Source organism: Chanodichthys erythropterus, chromosome 12 (assembly GCF_024489055.1).
Source record: "Chanodichthys erythropterus isolate Z2021 chromosome 12, ASM2448905v1, whole genome shotgun sequence".
Lineage (NCBI taxonomy): Eukaryota > Metazoa > Chordata > Actinopteri > Cypriniformes > Xenocyprididae > Chanodichthys > Chanodichthys erythropterus.
Window position 1 is genome coordinate 35,162,659 of NC_090232.1, and position 20,093 is coordinate 35,182,751.

A 20,093-nucleotide genomic window follows, 5' to 3' on the forward strand; every position below is an offset into this window, starting at 1 on the left:
ACTCCCTTTATACGTCACGGTTCGTGCCGTTTGACGTGATAGGCTGTCGCCGGCCAATAGGATTGGAGTGTGGTGATTTTTGGCATTTCGAGCACGGGACACGGAGGACGTTCCCCCATAGTGCAGTCAGCGCAGAGTAGAGTTCCCTTTCGAAAGGGAACATGCAATTTGGCCACAAATAGTAGGCACTTTTTGGAAAAGCATACATGTTGGGAATGTGCCTATGAAGTGTCTTAAAATGTTTCCTCTGTAGGCAGCTCACTGGGACTTGGAAAAGAGCAATGATGTACATTTTTACTCTTATTATGGCAAAAGTGATCTAGGTTTTTTTACACATAAAATTTGTATGAATTTGTAGATTTTGGACCACTAATAAAAACCGCAGACCCAAATGTAATGAAGTCAGAGATCTCCAAGCTCAAAGCGGCAGAAGGAGGAGACACACCAGAAATGTGCCTGTCAGGACTTCAGGTACGTGTGGCCTTTCAGCTCAATCCTCATATCTGATTAGCGACCACAATAGTCTCTGGTTAGAACTAATAAATAGTAGAATTTTGAATATTATAAAGAATATTACTGAGAATATGTGAACCTTCAACCATATCTAAATTGACTGTATCAAGAACCTTTGTTTTGTCAAAACACTATAGCATCTTTTCACTACAAGAAATCAGTTTTTATTGACCACTCTTCATGGTTCTTCTTCTTTCTAACCTTCTGTCTCTCCCACAGTTGGCTCTGACAGGTGCTTCCTCCTCCTCGGAAATATATGTGTTTACCGACGCTCCAGCAAAGGATACAAACCTGAAGGAAACCATCAACGCTCTCATCCGCAGCACCAAGTCTTCAGTAAACTGTCCATCGTTGTTTTGCTTTCAGTCTTTGCCATCAACATTTTCACCAGCCCTCCATTAGTTTCCCATATTTCCATCTCTCTCCCTCTCTTTTCAGGTGTCTTTCATAATGGGGTCATTTAGCAGGAGGAGAAGGTCATTGAATGCACGGTCAGAATTTCAGGTGTATTATGACATTGCCTTGGCCTCTGGTGGTCAAGCCATTGAAGTCTCCAAGTCCAGCATCTCTCAAGCCACTGACATCATTGTTGATACCTCTACTTCAGCCCTGGTATGATCAGCGTCTTATAGTCATTTTGAAATTGTAAACATCTGAATTTTTTTCCTTGCAAATGTTTGCACACTCTGTCTTCTTCTGTCAGGTGACAATTCTTCAGCGCTCCAGAGATCCAGGACGTGTGGAGAGTTTCTCCTTCTTACTGGATGAGTCTGTGTCCAACACTACCATCTACAACACAGGAAGTAGCCTCACATTCAACCTACGCAGCCCGACAGGTAAACTCAGAGGCACTTTTAGCAGAATGTGAACCGCATATTATTGAAAACTAAATGAAAGCATTTTTGAAAATAAAAAAAAGCATTTAACTAAAATAAAAATATAACTAACATAAAAATATTCTTTGTAACTGTAGAAAATAATTAATCATAACTTGTTATAATTAATTATAAATATTTGAATCAGTTAATCTAATTAACTTGAAGTTGCTGAATTACTATTACAATCAATTAATCTGTTCGGCCAGTGAACACTCAGTATTGATCATCTATCAACTCTTTAGAAAGTATATTTTCCATGACCACAGAAAAATATCGCTTTCTTAGCATGTTGTGCTCTTAATCGTTATCAGCAACATTGGTTAATAAGCAGATCAGAATCAACTCACAAGAAAGCATTAAGACTTGTTAAACTGCACCCCAAAAATACAATCAAGCCTAGAAAAAAAAACACTGAACCACCCCTTTAACTAAATCACGAACACATAGCTAGACTAAACACACAGACATACACAAATCATGCATACATAGGGAATGAGAGAGTGGAAATGAATTTAATCTGTAGCAAAAACGGGGAATGGAGCTATGAAAAGAGTCATTTAACGCGCCATCCGTTTCTCAGTATAAAGCACCTTTGCCGTTTAGTGTTTAAATGTACTATACTTGCATATGCCTTAACTGTTGAGGAGTGTCCGGATCTGCAGGCTCAGGAGAAATTCTTGATGGTTCGGTCCGATGGTGCTGAAGTTGTAATCAATATCTTCTGCATTGAGTGAATAAATGATGACGAACTTGCACTGTTAATTTGACTCTGTTGTTGAGGAAGTTGTGCATGGCTCGAAGTGAGCTTGGGGGCCGGGTGGGGTCTCACGTGACAGCAATCCGTAATATCAGCAGGAACAAAGAGAAGACCAGAAGAGCGTGCAATCTGCAGGGGGGCTTTTTAACCTCTACAGAAGTCACACCTTTGAGTTTTGGCTTGACCAATGAGAAGGGTGTAGTTCTCTGGTGGGAGAGTTTCTTTGTTCGAAAGTGACCTCATTTGCATGAGGGGAGTAAGCTATAAGTCCATTTATCCTCTGATAAATATAACAAACATACAATGCATTCTGTGAGATGATGTCCACCAACGTATGATTCATTAAGGAGTAATTTGATATGAAACACCACCTAGATCAGGGGTGGGGAACATTGATCCTGGAGGCCCATTGTCTTGCAGAGTTTAGCTCCAACCCTAATTAAACACACCTGAAGCTAATCAAGGCCTTCAGAATTACTAAATTTACAGGCAGGTGAGTGTTTACACAGGCCCCGTCCACACGGAGACGCGTTTCAGTGAAACCGCACAAATTTTTTAGCGGATAGGCGTTTCGTCCACACGGATCCGGCGTTTTCGAAAGGTGAAACCGGTATTTTTTGAAACCGGGTCCCAGAGTGGAAAAATTTGAAAACGCCGGCTTGACGTTGTCGTGTGGACGGGGCAATCCGTATATTTTCTGAAACGATGATGTCATCACCCCACGTGCCGACCCTAGTCAGACGCGCTAACACCACAAAACACCACCAACAACAGCAATAGCCGACTCTACATGCTTGTGTTCGTGCTGCAGAAGCTACTGAACCAAAATAAAGTGTTATTTCTAAGCTTTGCTAAAGTTTGTATTCAGCGCGCAAGGTTTATGCGCATGCTCCAAGTCTTCTTCGCTGCTTTAAGTGCATTTCTGCGGCAGAATTACAGCGCCACATAATGGTCTGGCATGTATACTACATCGTTTTGAGTCGTTTCAGCGGTTTCGTGTGGACGCAGATATTTTTTGAGACGAGGAAAAAAAAAGATCGGTTTAGGGTAAGCTCCGGCTTCGTGTGGACGTAGCCACAGTCTCTCCACTCTAGTCTTTGTGGATTTTGAGAAGGCTTTTAACAGTGTGGACAGAGAAGTTATCTGGAAGCTAATGGCACACTATGGGATCCCACTAAAGTTTGTCTCCATCAACCAGCAGTTGTACAGCTGCTCGACATGCCAGGGTGTACACAAAGGAAAACTTACAGAACCTTTTGAAGTGCGGACTTGAGTGAGACAGGGCTGTTTGCCGTCACCGACCATCTTTTTGTTGGTAGTGGATTGGAAAATGTCCATAAAAAAAGCCAACACAGGCATCACCAAACAGCTGGAGGACCTCGATTTTGCAGACGATATCAGCCTACTCTCACACAGGCAACAAGACGCAGAGCAGAAGCTGAACCGGCTCTTGCAGGAAGCAGAGAGAGTTGGCCTCAAAATAAACACTAAGAAAACAGAAACCATGAGGATTAATAACAAACAACAGGATCAAATCCAACTACATGATGTGTAGTTTCTAGACATGCCTTCAATACCCTACGCCCCATCTGGAACTCGGCAGCGCTCTTCAAGCAGACCAAAGTCTGCATCTTCAGTACTAATGTGAAAGCAATCTTGTTGTATGGATCTGAAACCTGGAGACTGACAAAGATAGCCACCAACAAACTCCAGACCTTCATCAACAAATGCCTCTGCTTCATTCTACACATCAGATGGCCAGAAAAGAACTCCAGCTTGGGGGAGAAAACAAAGCAGCTGCCTACTGGCCAAGAAATATGCAAGAGGAAATGGGGCTGGATAGGCCACACCCTCTGCAAGAGCCCTGAAAATGTTACCAAAGACCGGAGTGGAACCCACAAGGAAAAAGAAGAGTGGGCAGGCCAAAACAGACATAGAGACAGTGCACTGAAGCTGAGATGAAGGCAGCTGGATGGTCGTGGGCCCAGGTGAAGAGAGTTGCCCAAAACCAAGTCCGCTGGAAGACTGTTGTTGAGGCCCTGTGCTCCCTTGAGGAGTTTGTGGAATAAGAAGTCAAACATTTTGAATTTCAGCTATCCCAAAAAATTTGCATTATCTTCATTCCATTTTAGACCAGGATAAGTCATAGTTTCATGCATGTTTTACCAGGCTACTAGCAACTGAACGTAAAATCTGTAACAGAAGATGAAATAAAAGTGAAATAATGGTTTAGTCTCATGAAAGAGTGATGGCAGCAACAGTACGTTGCACTAACTATAGATAACCTTACCTCATGTTAAGGATGGGAATAGCTAGTAAAACCTAGTTGACCTGCCATTTATAAACCATTAGACTTAAAATAAGAAAGGGAAATGCATCCCGTCTAACCAGAAATGGGGATGAAAAATGAATGACCAGAAGAGGTAATATCAAAAGCAGAGGCATTCTGCATGGTATACAGTATTATAAAACTTGAAACCTTTGCAGCCTGCCAGCATTAAACATGAAATGCCACCAGGTCACAATGACACTGAGAAATTGAAATAATTTTAAATTCCAGTTAGCGCATTAACTTTGGCAGCCATATAATCAAAATAAACTCAATCTACAAAACTCTGAAAAAACTAACAATTTTAGAAGTTACTGAGTGTATATAGTTAAATAAAATATAAATAAACACTAAATTAAAAATGTAAAACTGTAATAATTGCAAATTTATTATATTATATTGTACTGTACTCATTTTGTTGGTTGCTATGCACAGCTTCAATATGAGATATTTCTAATGGTATGCACTTGCTTCCAGGTGTGTCTCAATCTAACACTGTTGCCAACGGACCTCTGGGAAAAATTCAGACAGTAGGAAACCTGCAACGGATCCAATTAAATAAAAATGAGATGGGCCTGTGGCACATTGACATGACAACAACTCGGCCCTACACCATAAAAGTGATTGGTGAGACATTATGTACATATTTAATTAACCAATGCAAGACAAAAGACTAAAGTCTTTTCCAACCTGTCTTTAATGTAGACAGTAAAGAAATTTATTTAAATTTGAAAGAACGTGCATTTTTCAGGCCAGAGTGCAATTACATTCATCTACAACTTTGTGGAGGAATTCAAAGGACCCCATCCTGGATATGCTGTCATTGATGGGCGGCCGTCAGCAGGTTTGAACTGCTGTTATGTTTAACTAATCGATTGAATCGATTGAATGGAGGTGTTAAAAGATTGTTTGCTCTTTATTCAGGCTCACCGGCTAAGCTGCTACTAACACTGACTGGAGAGAAAGGTCCAGAGGCTCTAGAGGTGCATGAGGTCGCTCTCGTGGAGGTGTCTGGGGTCAAGGTGTCTAATGGAACCGTAGAGAAAATGGCTGGTGGAGATTTCCTAGTTACTGTGAAAGATGTGCCAGAAGGAGAGTTTGTGATATTGCTGAAAGGAAAAGACAAGACCTTCTCCAGCCTGTTCCAGAGGCAGACCACCACACTGATGTCTCAGTCCAAAGTCACTGTCAAGGTACAAACTGCATAAACACTTATTTTCAAAAAGTTATTTGATCCATTATGACATTCACTCTGTTTTAAAACTTAGTGAGCTGTACCAAAAGGTAGACATGGTATCTGCCTTATAAGATAAGATTTTTCCTCCAGATTTCAAAGAATTATTGCATATATTCTTCACAGAAAATGGCATGACATGACCAGAATGCATTGCACCAAGTTCAGTGAAAAAATAAATCCAATAAAGTCACTTGTAAGGTTAAAGGAAGTTATAATACTTCCTTTAAAAGGCATTAGGCAGCTCAGTAGTTGTTTAAACAAATCTATTTTAATTAGATTGCTATTTTCTGGAATTGAATGTCCTTTCTTTTGTTTTATCTCTCCATCTAGGCAAAGGCAGACAGCTCCATGTTGCCAGGACAAGAATTTAAACTACATTTTACAGTTACAACCAGTGGATCAAGCGGTGCCTACACAATTCGTGCAAGGAATGACAAAAACATCCCTATGACGCATTCACCAACGTAATTTCTCCACTTCTCAAATCACTCAGTGATTACTAACTTACAGGCTTTTATAGCTTTTCTTGTCAAGAACAAAACTCTGTGCCACAGTTCTGTTTCTTTGTCATCACAGGCTCAGTCTCGTGAGCGGCGGCAGTGCTCAAGGGACAGTGTCTCTCACTCCTCCTGCTGATACGGTCTCAGGCACAGATGTTACGCTAACCATCGAGGCAGAGGGTCCTGGAGGAAGTGATTCTAACTATGCTGTCCTTCGACTTTCTGTTCTCTCCAAGGTAACCTCACATGCGTTCAGACAGACTATTTCTATATGAAATGTTATTTTTCAACAAAGCACACGCCACATGAGTCATTTCAGTCATGGGTTTTGATTTTGCAACCCAACACTGAATTAAACATTTTTATGAACAAAAGCAAAAAAAATATCAAACAATTATATCAATTATATCAACAATAATCTCAATATCAAACAATTATATTTATTAGACCCACCAAAATGCAAAATTATTAACTTGGCATGGAATTAATAGGAAAATCTTTAAATGTCTAAATTTAAAAAGTTTGTGGTGAGTATGATTTTTTTATGTTTTGTTTTTTTTAAATAAATAAATTATTTTATTTAGCAATGAAGCAGTAAATAATCAAAAATGTTTTTTTTTTTAACATTGTTACAAAGATTTATATTCAAAATGAACACTGTTATTTGCTAAACGTTTTATCAGAGAATCCACAAAAATATCAAGCAGCACAACTGTTTTCATCATTGATAATAAGAAATGTTTCTTGAGCACCAAATCAGCATATAGTATGATTTCTAGAGGATCATGTGACACTGAAGACAGGAATAATGATGTTGAAAATTCAGCTTTGCCGTCACAGGAATAAATTCAAATGAATATAAAATTTATTTTAAGTTGCTATAATAGTTGCTGTTTATTGTGTTTTACAAATAAATGTAAATATATTATAAATATTCTGTTATATTATGTTATTATGTTATTCTTCAGTAAGCTGTTGTTTTAACTCATCTTTTACTGTTCTGTCCAGGTGACTGACTTGACACCACCAAAATGTGAAATTGTCGATGTACAGGGCACTTGCTACTCCTCATCTTGCAGCTCATTAAACTGGGAATTGTCTGTCAACATCACAGACGGTAATGGCACAGGCATTGAGAGAATTTCCATCCAGCAAGGCAGTGGAAACTTTACCCAAAAGAAAGTGAGAGACGGTGTGATGGGTCTATATGAGGCCTCATGTTGTTCAACTTCCGTGACTTTGTCCGCGGTTGACAAGGTCGGGAACGTGGGCAGATGCAGTTACACCATGAAGTCTAGTGCAGGCTCTCGCCTCATGTCCCTCCCTCTGTGGGCATCTCTGCTTTTATACGGTTTTCTATGTTACTCCTTCACTCTGTAATGATATGGAGTTCATCAATCAAATACACAATCATCCTATAATTCTCTTTCTCATCCCATCCTTTTATGAAAATATTTTTATAAAGCTTTCTCAGAGCTGTGAAATAATGTAAAGCAAAGTATTTCATCCAAAACGTTTAATTATTGGTATTTCCAACTATTCAGGACTACTAATGAAGAACCATGGTGCTTCATTAGTTTTATAATGTTTATGTGAACTCATCTATAAATCAGAAATCATTAAAGTCTTTGTCTTATTAACATGGATTTAATTTTGAGTTATGGTTGTCATATTTCATACTAGTTTAGTGAAATGATTCGTATGATCAAAATACAAATGAATGTTGCAAAAAGGTAAAAATTATGTAAAAATAAAATTTTGTGATGCAGATCCCAGCAGACAAGCAATGATTATGTTAGAGATCAAATTTGAATAAGGAATAACAAATTTTATTAAAAATTATAGAGACATGTTTATCCGGTATTAAAATTGTAATAACATATACGTTTAAACAAAAATAAGATATCTTATTCTATAGTTTATAATAAATTCCAAAGTGTTGTATCTAAAAGATGAAGATTATGAAGATCACAGTATAGCGAAAGAAGGACCCAAAATAAGTAAGATATTTGCTGAATAAAAAGAGAGGTAGAAAAGAAGAAGCAGAAGTGATAAGCAACATAAGAGCAACGAACCTTACATCCTCTTAAACTTATGTTTTGTTCTGATAAGAAGAGGTCAAACAGACTTATCCATTATGACATAGTTGGTGCAACGGCTAGGTCGGTGTGACCAGTCATATGTCAAAAATAAATGAATATATTAGGTGATAGAACAGATATATGAGGTGTGGTTTTGACACCTTTAAGACCTTTAAGAGAATTTTGCATATCTTACAAATTTTATTAAAAATTATAGAGATATGTTTATCTGATATTAAAATTGTAATAACGTATACGTTTAAACAAAAATAAAATATCTTATTCTATAGTTTATAATAAATTCCAAAGTGTTGTATCTAAAAGATGAAGATTATGAAGATCAGAGTATAGCGAAAGAAGGACCCAAAATAAGTAAGATATTTGCTGAATAAAAAGAGAGGTAGAAAAGAAGAAGCAGAAGTGATAAGCAACATAAGAGCAACGAACCTTACATCCTCTTAAACTTATGTTTTGTTCTGATAAGAAGAGGTCAAACAGACTTATCCATTATGACATAGTTGGTGTAACGGCTAGGTCGGTGTGACCAGTCATATGTCAAAAATAAATGAATATATGAGGTGATAGAACAGATATATGAGGTGTGGTTTTGACACCTTTAAGACCTTTAAGAGAATTTTGCATATCTTTCATTATCTCATGCCTCATTATCTCACATCACATAATAAATTTGGATGGAAAATACACCACTCGATCTTACAGCACAGAAGAGACACCAAAGATCTTACATTTGGAAATAATCATACCAGAGCATACAGTAGAAAATATATAAATGATTTTAAAAAATCTATAACGTGTAAAAGAATAATAATAAAGCAATAAACCCCAAGAAGCCGTGGTTTACAGTGAATTTATAACAGATAACGGGTGTTGTTAGGCACGACACGGCGCAGACTGCCTAAACCCCCTTAGCTGTTATATTATCACTGTAAACGGCGGCTTCACTGGGCTTAATGCTTTTATAAAGCGGTTACAACACAATACAAATATTAAAGCCAAAAAATATGTATCAGTGCGACTTTCATGCAGGAAAATCATTAAAAGGCTTTCTTCCGCTGGAAAAAAATAGTCCCTGACTGTGAACAGCAACAGAAGTTACATTTATTTTGCGATTAGATGGGCCGAAACTATCCCTTTTATAATGCAGCTTATAAAAAGGTTAGTTCCAGTCCTTGATTCTGATTGGTCAGTTGCTGTGTGTAGTTCACGATAAAGCGTGGCTGTGTATCCATGCAACACACTTAGCAACCATCCTTAGCAACATAATCAATATAGTTATGTATTTCTGCAAAATTAACTGTTTATTATTTATCTAATGAATTATGAGTGTGACCCCTGTTGGTTTTATGTTGCGGCATTGACCTTTAATTTTGAGGCCACGACCTTCCCACTGTCAAAGAGACTTCTCATATAGGAGAAACATATGTTGATGTGTGCACGTCTATGTGGAAGCCCACAGAGGGAACATTACTGTATTTAATACTTTTCTGTTTCAGCTATGGTACTGTATGTCCATCAATTTACACTGTAATGACACTTGCAAACTCGCACTGTGCTGCAAATTGGTCTGTTTTTAAATGATGGAAAACATGTTTTCTCATGCTGAGACAGGCTAAAAAAATGTATGTGTGTGAGAAAATATATATGGTGTTTAGAAAAATCAATGACACAGCGGATGAGAACAGTTCTCTGTTTTTATTTGAGTTTCACAAGATGAGGAATATTCTCTTGCCATTTACTGTCACTGTCAGGAACTATTTTTTAGTGGAGAGCATTTAATGAATTCAAAACATTTACATATTAATATATACATTTTTGGTTTTAATACTTGTATTGTGTGGTAACTGTTTTATAAAAGCAATAAGCTAAGGTACTCGAGTTGTGCTTTATTGTAAATAAGTTAATGTATCACAGCATGGCCTTGTGCTTACATAGGAAATATAACAATTGATGATTAAATTCATAGCAGTCAGTGACTCAAATTCATAAGGAAGAGATTAATAAGATTCATAAAAATGAATAATTAGTAAAGGAAATAAATAAAATGCATCAATCAAAAGAATAAATTGAATTCATTTGAATGTGAATAATTTTGCATACACCATTTTGTAATCCACAAAATTACCCTTTACACTAAAAATTTTATTTTAGTGTATTTTGTGTAAACGTTATAAGGTAACATAAATTTGGAATATCAATGTAGGCTAATTTTACAAATATTGTATTTTATGTCTCAGTAACCCTAACGTAGGCTACATCTTTACAAAGTGTTTGAGTGTGACGTGACGTGAGGCCAAGGTGTCCTATACTCAAAATTTTTGCTCTGCATTTCACCCATCCAAGTACACACACACACACACACACACACACACACACACACACACACACACACACACACACACACACACACACACACACACACACACACACACACACACACTGCATTGAGTATTGAACAACACACACACACTGTGAACACACACCTGAAGGCTGTTCCATAAAACAAGATCAGAATACAGGCCAGGCTTATTTTGGTTAGTCAGACTGATTTTCGGTGGATTTTGTTTCATAAATCAAATTTAAAATAGTTCAAACTCAGTTCCCTTTTGATTTGGCCACTTCGACATTGTGTTTCCTGTGCATATGGGAAACCTTCCTCCAATACTACTGAAGCCAATCAAACCTTCTGATGTGTCTTCTGCCTGGGTCGCACCCATGCAGTGGCAACGCTTGGAGGATCAGACTGATTTAACAATATTTTTGGACTTACGCATGATGATTGTGCACTTATAGGAGCAGAGAATCCAGTCCATTCACAATGCACTGGCCTCGTTTGTGCAAGGCAAGGCGGTTTCTCTAAAAACGTTTCAAAGACTGCTTGGTCTAATGGCAGCTGCAGCCTCCGCCTGCCGGCTGGGCTTGCTACATATGAGGCCGTTGCAACTATGGTTACAGGACCCAGTCCCACCGCAGACATGGAGAGCGAGGGGCAGAACGCCTTGTCATAAAGCGATCATGTCTTGAGGCTCTGATGCCCTGGTTTGGCACAGTTATGTATGAACAGGGTATGGATGGTCAGATGGATAATGGTGACCACGGACACATTGTTGTCAGGCTAGGGAGCCCTCTGCGACGGCAGACCAGTGTTTGCCATGTGGGCGAGAGACCAGCAGCATTTTTGTCCATTCTTCTAGAAGCAGAAGAACCATCTTTGTGAGGTCAGGCAGTGATGTTTGGCAAGAAGGCCTGGCTCGCAGTCTCCGCTCTAATTGACCCTTCGCAAAGACCCGCCCCCCTTAGTTACTGTTGCTTTATCCGACAAACCATGGCGCTGTCACACCACACAGCATGAAAAATACATCGCGGAGTAAAGAGGACACTGACAACACGTCAACAGACAAGACAAAGCAGGTTACTTATGATATTAAACAAAGTCGCAACTTTCAGATTGTGTAGGGGTTTTTTTAAAGAAATTTTAACAATAAAAAACGTTTTGTGGCTTTTTAATGTGTCGTGACAGATTGCTGTAGCGCCTCAGCTCAAGTCGGACAAAACGGCGGAGTCAGTGTTCTGACTGGTTTGATCGCTTGTCAATTAAACTCCCGGCGAAGGGTCAATTCATCCCAAAGGTGTTCTATCAGGTTGAGGTCAGGGCCCTCATTTATCAACGGTGCGTATGGACAGATTTGTGCATAATGAGTGTGTAAGAACAGTTTCATGCAAAGTGTGGGATTCACCAACTTGTACCTAGACGTAGAAATGTGTGTAAATATAAGCACACAATCTAGTGTTAGAATAATGACACCACATGAAAAGCATTTAAGAATGTCACAGTATGCATTAAGCAATCCACATATGTCCTGTGTTTCCTTTAATTATAAAACACTCAATTTATCATTTGTCTAGTTTTAAACACGATGCGTAATTGGTGTCAAATCCTATAAAAGACAGCTGTGAAAAATCTTTGTCTCAGTGCAATGGTCTATCTTGCATTATTGGAAGACTTGCCAAACAATGCGTTCCACAGAGAGTGCGTTTTCCAATATCGTGCTGATTCCAATATCGTGCTGATCTGCACAGAGTGCTCTCTTTTACTTGAAAACTGAAGAATCTGCAGGACCTGAAGGATTTTTCTGAAGAACAGAGCTCAGTTTAACTGCTCAGAACAAACAAGAGACTCATGAACCACCATCACAAAACAAACAAACAAACAAACAAACAGTCATAGATCATCAGGTAACGACAAACAGTATTAAGAACCAATGGTTCACATACTTTTGAATGGGGTTATTTTAATAAATTCAGCTATTGTTTTGTCTTGTGAACTAAAACCCAACATCTTTTATGTAAAATATCTTACTCAGGACAGTGCTAAACAAAAAATAACATACATTTTGTATGATCTCTCTTATTTTATTAAAATAATTCTCATTTTCACAGATTCTGCAAGGGGTTCACAAACTTTTTCTTGCCACTGTATATGGTTCATTGGAGGCGTTTCCGGATGCTATTTAACGTGAACGAGCATGGTACTAATGCACATGTGGGATTTATCAACAATGATTGCTTATTCATGTGCGTAAGAACTGCGTGTGCCCGCTTGATAAATACGGATTTTCTTGTACATACACATTCTAAATTTCATTCTTAGGACAAAATATAGAACCTTTTCTACGCACTGTTGATAAATGAGGGCCCAGGACTCTGTGCAGGCCAGTCAAGTTCCTCCACACCAAACTCGCTCATCTATGTCTTTATGGACCTTGCTTTGTGCACTGTTGAAGGGGCCATGCCCAAATTGTTCCCACAAAGTTAGAAGCATGAAATTGTCCAAAATATCTTGGTAAACTGAAGCATTAAGAGTTCCTTTCACTGGAACTAAGGGTCCAAGCCCAACCCCTGAAAAACAACCCCACACCATAATCCCCCTCCACCAAACTTTACACTTGGCACAATGCAGTCAGGCAAGTACCATTCTACTGGCAACCGCCAAACCCAGACTCATCCATCGGATTGCCAGTCAGAGAAGCGTGATTCGTCACTCCAGAGAACATGTCTTCACTGCTCTAGAGTCCAGTGGCGGCGTGCTGCCATGGAAACCCATTCCATGAAGCTCTCTACATATTGTTCTTGAGCTAATCTGAAGGCCACATGAAGTTTAGAGGTCTGTAGCTATTGACTCTGCAGAAAGTTGGCGTCTTCTGTGCACTGTGAGCCTCAGCATGCGCTGACACCGCTCTGTGATTTTACGTGGCCTACCACTTCGTGGCTGAGTTGCTGTTGTTCCCAATTGCTTCCACTTTGTTATCATACCTCTAACAGCTGACTGTGGAATATTTAGTAGTGAGGAAATTTCACAAATGGACTTATTGCACAGGTGGCAACCTATCACAGTACCACGCTTGAATTCACTGAGCTCCTGAGAGCGACCCCTTCTTTCACAAATGTTTGTAGAAGCAGTCTGCATGCCTAGGTGCTTGATTTTATACACCTGTGGCCATGGAAGTGACTGGAACACCTGAATTCAATGATTTGTCCCAATACTTTTGGCAATATAGTGTATCTTTCTAAGAAATTTATTGACAAAAAAAACCTCCAGACAACATGAACTGTAGAAAATTTTAAGTTATCAAGGAGCTTTATACATCTTTTTTCAGCGGATCCCATTGCAGCAAGTCTATCCCTGATAGCCTCACTTTCATACTGTCATGGCACTGGTCTGAATAAGGTCAATAGGCTATTTTAAATTTCCACACACACACACGATGCTTCAGATGTCCAGTAATTACATTTTGCGGAAGCCCACAAGTCATTTGTTTCTCCTTCTTCCCACGCAAGCAAACTCAGCAATTCAAAACTTGTCCCGCAGACCTCTTCACAGCATATTTTAAAGTGATGCTGACATCCATTTATTTATTTATTATACATTTCAGTTCCTGTTTTGCATCTCAGTTCCAATTCTTGTCAGTTATTATATCAATTTTGAGGTTTGTGAATGTCATTTTTGGGGAACATAAATCCTGGAGGGCCATTGTCCTGCAGAGTTTAGCTCCAACCCTGGAAAAAAAAAAACACTCACCTGCCTGTAACTTTAGTAATCCTGAAGACTTTGATTAGCTTCAGGTGTGTTTAATTCGGGTTGGAGCTAAACTCTGCAGGAAAATGGCCCTCCAGGTTCAACGTTTCCCATCCGTTTTAGACAATCGAACCCTATCATATGATAACATTACACCGCCACCCTGTGGATGATATGATTTGCAACATTTTTATTTGCATCATACTACATTCATATGAATCAAATAGATTGAATACAATTTTAAGAGAAACTGTGGAGCAAACTTTGATAATTTTTATTAGATTATCAACTTTAGGATACAGATCTGTTTTGCAAACAGTATGTGACACTGAAAATAATTCAAATTATTCAAAAAATAACTCCATTAGGTTTCAATTTGAGCTGTTTATATAGTAGTTTGGACACTATAAAAGTGGTATAAAAAATCCAAGTATCACGTGGTAGTATACAAATTTCACATTGAGAAATGAATAGAAAAATAATCACATTTTAAGAAACGTTAACAATTAAATCACTGTACAAAATTGATGCAATAAAAATATAAAATATGTATACTTTTATTTACTTTTCTGTATAAAAATAGCATCTCCATAAATTAATTTGCAATCAGGCCTAATACAATTATATTTTCTGTAAGAGAATATCAACTGAATGCATTGTTAAACAATCCAATTTATTCCACTTTATGTAGCATGTTGTGTGTTGACATGTTTCTTGAGATGGGCAGACTGAGTGAAACGTTTCCCACATTGCTTGCACTCAAATGGCCTTTCTCCTGTGTGGATGAGCTTGTGTCTTTTAAAGTTACCTAGATCCACGAATCCTTTTTCACAGTGGGGGCAAATGTAGCGTTTCTCTCCTCTATGCCCCTGCATATGCATATTCAGAGCAACTCTATGTTTAAACTTCTTCCCACACAGCGTGCAGGAGAAGGGCTTCTCTCCGGTGTGCATACGCATATGGGTAGACCGGTCTGCCTTGGCCAAAAACCTCTTTCCACAAACTTTACAAGGAAAAGGTCTTTCTCCAGAGTGAATAAGCTGATGTTTGGTAAGGGTAAAGTGGTACACAAAACTCTTCCCACACTCTTCACACTGATACCGTTTCTCTTCTGCATGGACTTTTACATGCCGGTTAAGGCCTCGTACACTAGGGAACGCCTTTCCACACTGGGAGCAGGTATAAGGTCTCTCTCCTGTATGAAGTCTCATGTGGTTCTCCAAGGCAGACGCATTGCTGAGGACCCTTCCACACTCAGGACACTCAGTATTTTTCTGCAATGTTTTACTCGAAGATTTTGAGAAGGCTTGACTTTCATTATTGGAGCCAGAATGTGATGTTTGCACCCAATCCACTCTCTTATCATTGACCGTGACTGTGCCATCCTCACCTGCAGGATCTATTTGTCTGGATTTGGAGAAAATCTTTCTCTGTTTTCTCAGTCTAGACTGGAGTGTGGGAGTGTCGTCATCTTCTGAGAGGTCTTTATCATTTCTATCTGTGGTTTCTGCACTAAAACATGGGGAAAGCGGTATGTCTCCTTCAAAGTCGTCAACTGGAGACACAGAAGTCTCTGATGATAGAACTGGCACTCGACCTAAAACAATGTTAGCGGAAGCAGAAGCGGCAGCTTGTTGCTCCTTAAGTGTTAGCAGTGGCGCAAGTTGCCCGGATGGTTGAAAATGGTGCATGGGTGTCTGCTCTGGGGCCTCTTGTGGGGTCATCACAATGGTCGAGTGCAAATGCAAAGTATCAAGAGATTCAAGCAAACCTGTCGTATTATCAGGTGGTGGAAACATCTGGTCTGAAGAAGAGGAGAACTGATTGGATTGTGTTGGATATTGAGAATGTTTAAGTGAAGGTTGAGGTGGGTTTATGGAGACAGATCCCTGAACTGTGTTAACTGGAAGGTGGGGAGAAGTAAATGGAACGTGTGTTGGAAGATAAGAAGGTGGTGGCGGTTGAGTCGGATTGTGTGGGAGCACCAAAGGGAACTGGAATGATGGACTTGAAGTCACAGAATGTGCTGGTATTACCTGTGGTGATGCAAAAACTTTTTGAGGTGGAACAAGACTGGTTGAGAGAATCCGATCCTGGACTGCTGAAGGTATATTTGGTGTGATAGAAACATGGCCTGATGGCATGGCAGCAGGTAACTGTGGAGTCACCTCTTGGTCTGGTGTTTTGATGGTTTGTGGTGGAAAGAATGCCGATTGCATAAGTTGAGACTGGGTTAATGGCTCAGTGGCTTGTTTTAACAAGGCAATGGTTGAAATACTTTTATCTGTATTTGTAACCAATGCCTGAGGCCATTGTTTGGAGGAATGAGGCTCTGTTACTAAGACTTGGCTTGGAGATACAGGGGAAAGGAAGGTGTTTTGAAGTGGATGACAGATATTTGACCCCTCTTTCTGAGGGACAACTGTCTGGTTTGATGTTTGAGGATTTGGGTTTGGTCGTCGGTGAACTGATGATACTGTTGATTTGGCTTGAGGAATTGGAGCACCAGACAGCTCGATCATTGGCACAGACAATTTAACAGTAGGAGCAGGAGTCTGGGTTGAATTGGCAAGTACGGAAGTAGTGGGTGTCTGTGCTGGTCTTTTGTTTTGGGAAGACAAGCCTTCACTGTTTTCCGATGTTCTTTCAGATGCACCTCGAATAGGTTGTATAGTCTGATTGGGTTTGTGACCACAGGAATCCACTCTGCGACTACAGGAGGAAGGAATCACTGCTGGTGGAGACTTTCCTCTAATGTTGCTATGGTGCCTGGTTATTGTTTGAAAGGATGGTGGGATCATAACTGTGAGTACAGAGAGGTGAAGATACAAGAAAATAACATAAGGAGAACAATATATATATATATATATACAATATATACATAAAAGGTAAATAGAAACGTTTCTCTTTGTAAACTTTGGTTAGGGGCGGCTGAAATGCAGCTTTATGCACGACTGCCACCCTGCATGGAGAGGATCTAACCACTTGCATTAAAAGAAATAGTTCACTTTCAAATGAAAATGACCCCAAGCTTTACTCACCCTCAAGCCATCCTAGGAGTATATGACTTTCTTCTTTCTGATGAACACAGTCGGAGATATATTAATAAATATCCTTACGCATCCGAGCTTTATAATGGCAGTGAGCGGGACCAGCGAGTATGGGCTGAAGAAAGTGCTTCCATCCACATCCATCCATCATAAACACATTTCACTTGCCTCCGGGGGGTTAATAAATGCCTACTGAAGCGAAGCGATGCGTTTGTGTAAAAAAATATCCATATTTAACAAGTTATGAAGTACAATATCTAGCTTCTACCAGACCGCCTTCCGTATTCAAGTTACAAAAATAAAAATGGGAATGGCGTCGCGTCAGTTACACTTTTTCTGTAAGTTGAATAGGGAAGGCCTAGGACGTAATGTAAGCTTTTTGAGCTGCAAGAGTTTTACACTTTCTTTGTACATTGAATACGGAAGGCAGTCTGGGGGAAGCTAGATATTTTACTTCATAACTTGTAAATATGGATATTTTTCTTTACACAAATGCATTGCTTCGCTTCAGAAGGGCTCTATTAACCCCCCGGAGCCGTGTGGATTACACGTTTATGATGGATGGATGGATGTGGATGGAGACACTTTCTTCAGCTCATATTCTTTGGTATCGCTCACTGCCATTATGAAGCTTGGATGCGTCAGGATATTTATTAATATATCTCAGATTCTGTTCATCAGAAAGAAAGTTATATACACCTAGGATGGCTTGAGTGTGAGTAAAGCTTGGGGTAATTTTCATTTGAAAGTGAACTAATCCTTTATAATCCTTTAAGGTTTTATAATAGTTAAGTCCTAACAATTAATTCCTAATACATATACATAATTGTTTTTTTCCCAAAAAATATGAGAGAACTGCATATATCATATGAGAATATTTTCTCATTTTTTTGGTCAAATTTGTTAATGAATCTTATACCCCTTTCCATCGTGTCCTTATTTGGCTCTCTGCGCACCAGTATTGGGTCAGCACCTTCTTGCTTCAGTAGAAAATATCCTGGTGCATAGCTGTCGCATTCAGTCTCTTTAGGCTGAAGACAAAAAACATAAAATCATAATGTATAAAAAGGGAAGGAATATGACATCAGTATGTGTGAACTTTATTTGATATGCAAAACAGAAAAGGGGGTGGAAGGAAGGAGGAAAAAGATAACCAGAATGTGTAAACATTTACTCTTCTATCGTTTGACCTGTTATTCTTACCTCTTGTTTGATGAGGAGCAATGCAAGCTGTCTTCTTCCATCCTCATTGGCACAAAGATCTGTGAGTTTATCACTCGTAATGTCTCCCACACTAAGACATTGTCCTATAAACGGAAGAGGGCTGCATTCCCGGTCAACCAAAATGGGCTTGTCTGACAAATGAAAATAAGAAAAAAGACCATCAAAAAAGTAAACTTTTAGGAAACAGTAGCTAACCCTGTTAAAGAAAACCCTATCTAGCAGAAAAGTGAACCCCATTCTAAAACCATCTTAGTCTAGTTTTATTTATTTTTTTAGCAGGGCATATATTTGCAAATATGAAAATGATTATATAAGATAATTCCATATAGAGTTAAAAAGAAAGAAATTCTGGCTTTTATGTATTCGCCATCTGACTTCGTCTAAGCCGTTAAAAGTCGTTATAATTTTCCAGGAAGTGTTTATTGAACGCCATAAGCCATAAGCCACACTTGTTAAAAGAAACAAACCTACCACACTGCACGCCAATATCACGATGTTTAGGGACATTGGCAATCCTCTGACTCCCAGATTCAGGGAATCTCTTTGTGTCTTTACTGGATGAATCACCTGTCTTCGTGTTGACATTGTCTTGTCTCAGCTGCACCAATTCCGCTTTCAAGCGATGTAAAGTACCCTCATAAAGTTTTGTCGCTTCCCTGACAGCGGTATGTAATATTGTTTCCATTATGTGTGTGAACTGGGTCTGAAACCCGTCATAGTCTTCAGGGCTCGCATCCGGCATGGCCCGACTCGGATTACTTTAATTTTATGGAGCAGACGTTTTGGTCCTTTTGACAGAGTTAACGAGGATTACACGTCCAGGGGAGGGCGGTATACTTCCGCACTGAATGTTAAGAAGTTGTATTTATAGACTGCAGAAAAGGTTTGCGGTCTGCTTATAAAACGACACTGTGACATGACACTGTCTGTAACGTTAGACTTCTTCAAAAGAAAGAGAAACCAAACTTGTTATTAATTATGTTTTTTTTCCCTCAAAGTCCAGTATCATCTTAAGTGGTTAAGTCTATACATCAATAAATGATAAACCATTGCATCATGAAAAGGATATTCAAGCTGTTCGTCATCATCATCATCATCATCATCATCATCATCATTTTTTTCATATAAAAGTCAAAGTAAAGTAAAAGTAAAATTAAAAAATATTTTATTTGAAAACATTTCAAAGTAACAATTGTGTTGTTTTGGTGGTGTTTTGTTAAAAAAATAATGTAGGTTTCATAAATTTAGATTTTTGAGCAATCATCATGATTTAGAAGTTTAAAATGAAGTTAATATTGTCATATTATATGTTCATATAAATTCTAATGATGTTCAAAAAATGTATCATGAATATTAAATATATATTTTCTTGTACCCCACTGTTTTTTTGCTGTAGCCTATAGTTATTGAAAAAAAAAAATGTCAAAGAA

General features: G+C 38.8%; 2 protein-coding genes across 2 annotated transcripts in view; one reads left to right on the forward strand and one right to left on the reverse strand.

The window, feature by feature from the left end:
- The window catches only part of LOC137033117 (von Willebrand factor A domain-containing protein 7-like), a 32,475-nt gene extending 21,722 nt beyond the window's left edge, over window positions 1-10,753 (forward strand). Inside the window, exons 8-17 of the mRNA XM_067405237.1 lie at window positions 359-471; window positions 733-849; window positions 952-1,125; window positions 1,217-1,349; window positions 4,955-5,104; window positions 5,229-5,321; window positions 5,402-5,670; window positions 6,045-6,178; window positions 6,291-6,450; window positions 7,223-10,753. Coding sequence (XP_067261338.1) covers window positions 359-471; window positions 733-849; window positions 952-1,125; window positions 1,217-1,349; window positions 4,955-5,104; window positions 5,229-5,321; window positions 5,402-5,670; window positions 6,045-6,178; window positions 6,291-6,450; window positions 7,223-7,594 — 1,715 coding nt within the window. The 3' untranslated portion in view covers window positions 7,595-10,753. The remainder of the gene's footprint in view (window positions 1-358; window positions 472-732; window positions 850-951; window positions 1,126-1,216; window positions 1,350-4,954; window positions 5,105-5,228; window positions 5,322-5,401; window positions 5,671-6,044; window positions 6,179-6,290; window positions 6,451-7,222) is intronic.
- A 3,768-nt stretch (window positions 10,754-14,521) lies between these two features.
- LOC137032082 (uncharacterized) lies at window positions 14,522-20,035 on the reverse strand. The gene is made up of 4 exons (XM_067403609.1): window positions 19,135-20,035; window positions 18,643-18,794; window positions 18,359-18,470; window positions 14,522-17,192 (listed from the first exon to the last, which is right to left on the reverse strand). The coding sequence occupies exons 1-4, from the start codon at window positions 19,403-19,405 to the stop codon at window positions 15,073-15,075; spliced, it is 2,655 nt and encodes an 884-aa protein (XP_067259710.1). The 5' UTR covers window positions 19,406-20,035; the 3' UTR covers window positions 14,522-15,072.
- Between the last annotated feature and the right edge of the window lie 58 nt (window positions 20,036-20,093).

Coding starts and splice junctions, on each gene's coding strand:
- LOC137032082 (XM_067403609.1), bottom strand. CDS start 19,405: ATGCCGGATGCGAGCCCTGAAGACTATGACGGGTTTCAGACCCAGTTC. Junction 18,471..18,642: donor TGCTCCTCATCAAACAAGAG/GTAAGAATAACA, acceptor TTTTGTCTTCAG/CCTAAAGAGACTGAATGCGA. Junction 17,193..18,358: donor TAAGGACACGATGGAAAGGG/GTATAAGATTCA, acceptor CTGTACTCACAG/TTATGATCCCACCATCCTTT.